This window comes from Mizuhopecten yessoensis, unplaced genomic scaffold (genome assembly GCF_002113885.1).
Source record: "Mizuhopecten yessoensis strain PY_sf001 unplaced genomic scaffold, ASM211388v2 scaffold10921, whole genome shotgun sequence".
NCBI lineage: Eukaryota > Metazoa > Mollusca > Bivalvia > Pectinida > Pectinidae > Mizuhopecten > Mizuhopecten yessoensis.
The window spans coordinates 19,763-24,400 of NW_018408788.1; the positions used below are offsets into that span (position 1 = coordinate 19,763).

Consider the following 4,638-nt stretch of genomic DNA (forward strand, 5'->3'; position numbering starts at 1 on the left):
ACAAAGTTTGACAAGTAATGAATGATTCTTATGTTACCAGAACATGCTTTCTTTTTCAGTTAAATCAGAAACCATCTGTTCCAAACGTGGGTACGAAGCGGTCAATCCGGGATGCATATTCTTCTGAAGATGAGCATTTGCTTCATGACTTGGGGACAAACCATCCAGGAAAGATAAGCAGTAAAGCCCGTTATCATCAGCCTAAATCTGAGGAGAGTTCCAAGTCCAGAGCGGAAGCATTCCAGCTAAAACCACCTCAGTCTTTCAGTTTTACATCATTCAAATCTGTTGGAAATGATTCATCCATTGACGGAACAGAACCTGGGAAGATTATGGAAAATAGAAAACAGGGGCAGACAACTTGTCAGAAGGTAAGGAATATTCGCTACAATTCATTTCAAGGGGTTTGTCATTTCAACCAATGTTAAAGAATTCTCCAAAAGACCTACTGTATACCCGGAAATTTTCCCCAGTCAAGTTGTCACACTTAGGACAAGTTAGGTGGTAAGATCGTTTTTCGCCCAATATTAGATTTGTCCTTCACATTTAATTACTTTGTGTATTATGTTGTTTACAAATGTTCTTTTTAATGAAAAGTTCACCCTCATTACAGTGGGCGAAAGTGGCAAAAATTTAACTGCAGCAAAAACAATTTGGTATACAGTACCACTGTACTGTTCAGGTGACATTTGCACATTGATGTAATTGTTCAACTAATTAATATGTAATAATTCATTAATGGGGTACTGACATCCCTTATGTCCTCAAAAAGATACTCCTTTGAAGCTAGATCAAAGCTAGATGTCTGTCCCTTTTATCTTATTTCATGATAACTTGGCTTCGATATAGCTGACTTAATACGTTGAAGCATCTCATTCCATTAAATTCTTGTTTAAACACCACCAGTGAATGGTTTAGTTAAGATATTAAATGATGGCAAAGAGCCCGCTGTTATCTTAAAAATGGCCAGGTGGCCAATCAAAAGTTACTCAAGATAAGTTTTCTGAAGAAACACAACAAAAATCACAGGGTTCCACTTATTAATAATCTCTTGTGAAGTTACTTTCCCAGTACTTAATTTCCACTTACCTAGAAGGGTTTTTAGCTCACCTGGTCGAAAGGATCTTGGTGAGCTTATGCCATACCGCAGCGTCCTTTGTTTGTCTGTCCGTCCATCAACTTTTCCTTTAAAACGCTACTTGTACTAAACAGCCAAGTAGATTTTGACCAAATCCTTTGGGGGAAGGGGAACACATTTTGTATAAATGGTTGGTCCGACTCCCCTGGGGGCTGAGGGGTGGGGCCAAATAGGGAAAATATAGCAAATTCTTTAAAACCCTTCTTCTGTAGGAATGAAAAGATTTGTTCCATATTTGGTCTGAAGCGTCATTGGGTGAAGGAGAACCAATTTTGTATAAACCGTGGGTCTGTCCGCTCAGGGGCCTGAGGGGCAGGGTTCTGAATAGGGGAAACATAGCAAATTATTCATTGAAATCCTTCCTCTTCTGTAGGAATGAAAGGATTTGGTCCATATTTGGTCCGAAGCATCCTTAGGTGGAGAGGAACCAATTTTGTATAAACCGTGGCCTGGCTCCTCTGGGGCCTGAGGGGCGTGGCCCAATAGGGGAAACATTGCAAATTATTCTTTAAAATCCTTCTTCTTCTGTAGGAATGAAAGGATTTGGTCCATATTTGGTGTGGAGCATCCTTGGGTAAAGGGGAACCAATTTTGTAAAAACATTGGGTCTGGCCCCCCTGGGGGCTGAGTGGCGGTGCCATGTAGGGGAAATAGAGGTAAAACTTTTATAATCCTTCTTCTACCATAGGGATTAAGAGATTTTATCCTAATTTAGTCTGGAATATCCTTATAAAATTGAGGGTATAAAAAAAACCTTGGTACCCTCAATTTTTATAAGGTTTTAGAATGTGTATAAACACCGGATAAAAAGTGTTGCTGTTATTTACTGGTATGTATAGGTTTATTACTAACCGAAAGTATCCCGAAACCAATTGCCCCTGTGTGTTATATTCTTATGGCTTATGATACACATATTTGTACCAAACTTCAGCTAGATATTTGAAAAATTGACTGAGTTATGATAAATTGAATTTTTACCACCTGGCGTGGCACACGTGTGTATAGTCCGAATAATTCTGACATTTAATCAACTTTTTTGGCTCACCTGGTCCGAAGGACCATGGTGAACTTTGCCATACCGCAGAGTCCATGTTCGTCGTCCGTCAACATTTCCTTTAAAACACTACTAGTCAGGAACGGCTGAGTAGATTTTGACTAAATTTGGTCTGGAGCATCCTTAGGCCAAGGGACTCAATTTTGTATAAACCGTGGGTGTGGCCCCCATGGGGGCAGATGGGCGGGGCCCAATATGGAAAATAGAGGTAAAACCTTTAAAATCCTTCTTCTACTGTAGGGACTAAGGGATTCTATCCTAATTAAGTCTGGAGCATCCTTGGGCCAAGGGGACTCAATTTTGTATAAGCAGTGGGTGTGGTCCCCCAGGGGGCAGAAGGGTGGGGCCCCATAGGGGATATGGAGGTAAACCTTTAAAATCCTTCTTCTACCATAGGGATATAGGGATTTCTTCCGAATTTGGTCTGAAGGATCCTTTGGCAAAAGGGACTCAATTTTGTTTAAACAATGAGTGTGGCCCCCCTAGGGGTGGTGCCCCATAGGTGAAACATAGCAAATTCTTCAAAATCTTTCTTCTTCTGTAGGAATGACAGGATTTTGTCCAAATTCGGTATGAAGCATATCCTTGGCTGAAGGGGAACCAATGTTGTATAAACTGTGTGTCTGACCTCCTTGGGGAAAGAAAGGCGGGGCCCAATAAGGGATATAGAGGAATACATTTAATTTCCTTCTTCTTCCGTTAGGATGAAAGTGTTTTGACCAAATTTGAACAGTAGCATCCTATTTGGAAGGGAAATCAATTTTGTATAATTGGTGGGTTTGAACCCCCTGGAGGCAGAGGGGCAGGACCAAATAGGTAAAATAGAAAAATTGCTATAAAATCATTCTTCTTCTGTAGGAATGACAGAATTATGTCCATATTTGGTCTTAAAGCATCATTGGGTGAAGAGAACCTGATTTTGTATCAACGGTGGATCTGACCCATCTGGGGGCATAGGGGCGGAGCCCAATAGGGGAAACATAGCAAATTCTTCAAAATCTTCCTTTTCCTGTAGAAATGACAGGATTTTGTCTAATTCCATATAGATATATCCCCTGACTAACCATGTAATACATGTACACTACCAGCAACATCTAGCTATTCCAACATCAATTTTGCTAACATTTCCAGGTGAGCGATACAGGCCCCCTGGGCCTCTTGTTTTATATCGGTTAATCGACGCCAGACCGATATAAAAAAAAGTTGATAAAATGTCAGAATAATTTGGACTAATGTGGATAAAGAAATCCACTGATCGTGAAACGTCTTCAAACTATATCTCTAAAATTAATCTAAAAAGTAATCGACATCAGAAGATAGGGTATTCATATGACTAAAACACTTAATTGGATGCACAAAACCAATACAACAAAAAGTTAAAAGCTTTTAAGGGTGCGCCAGTTATAAATTACTTAGATTTGCTCAAGACAAATTAATATTAATGATTTCAGCTTCTGAAAAGAAATCCTACGTGTTCTCAGCTGCAGGGTTTTTAAATTACCTCCAATACAATACAGTCAAAACCTGCCATACTACATGTTATATAATTTTGTAAATTATATCTCGATGCGTAAGGCTATGAATGCAAATAACATGTTAAATCAGTGCTTGTCCTTGAAGTTGTTTACAAACCAACAACTCAAATATGTAAACACCTCACAAACGTGATATTTAAATGGTTTTTTTATCTTGACTGGACTTGATCTCTGAGGAAGTGTTGCGTCAATAGTCTAATGTAGGTGTTTGTGACCAGGTATCTCAATGGTCTATGATAAGTGTTTGTAAACAGGTATTTCAGTCTTCTATTATGAGAGTTTGTAACCAGGTATCTCAGTGGTCTATAATAAGTTTTTAGGTCACCTGAGACAAAGTCTCAAGTGATCTATTGCGATCGCCTTTTGTCCGTCGTTGTCCGTCGTCCGTCGTGTGTACGTAAACAATTTACATTTTCGACTTCTTCTCCAAAACCACTGAACCAATTTCAGTGAAATTTTGCAGGAACCTTCCATGGACAAAGGTCAACAAAAATAGTTGCCGGTTTAGTCCAGTTGAAGCCCCCAGAGGCTTGAGGGGCGGGGCCATAAATGGTCAAATTGACTAAAATTTCAAAAGTCTTCTTCTCAAGACCCAGATATGGTAGAATCAAATACTCTAAATGGATAGAAGGGTCTTAAGGAGCTTTACCAAAATTGTGAATTTCTTGACCCTTGGGTATCACGTTTCCCCCTGGGGAGGGGGTAAACTTAAATTTACTTTAGTTTATATAGGGAAATCACATTTTGGACCAACATTTGTTTAATTGCCATTGGAAGTAATTCAATTTAGGTTAGCATTATCAGTATTAGGTAGCAGTTTGATAGTATGCACATATCAGCCCTGACTGACCCCCCGGGGCTGATGGGTGGGGCCAAAAAGGGTCGAATTGACTGAAATTTCAAAAATCTTC

At 39.5% G+C, this 4,638-nt stretch overlaps 1 protein-coding gene across 1 annotated transcript in view; it reads left to right on the forward strand.

Annotated features, from left to right (window-relative positions):
* The first annotated feature begins 226 nt into the window (after positions 1-226).
* Positions 227-4,638, forward strand: part of LOC110463709 — a 116,699-nt gene continuing 112,287 nt past the window's right edge. The window contains exon 1 of the mRNA XM_021518513.1: positions 227-371. Within this exon, the coding sequence (XP_021374188.1) occupies positions 295-371 (77 nt within the window). The 5' untranslated portion in view covers positions 227-294. The remainder of the gene's footprint in view (positions 372-4,638) is intronic.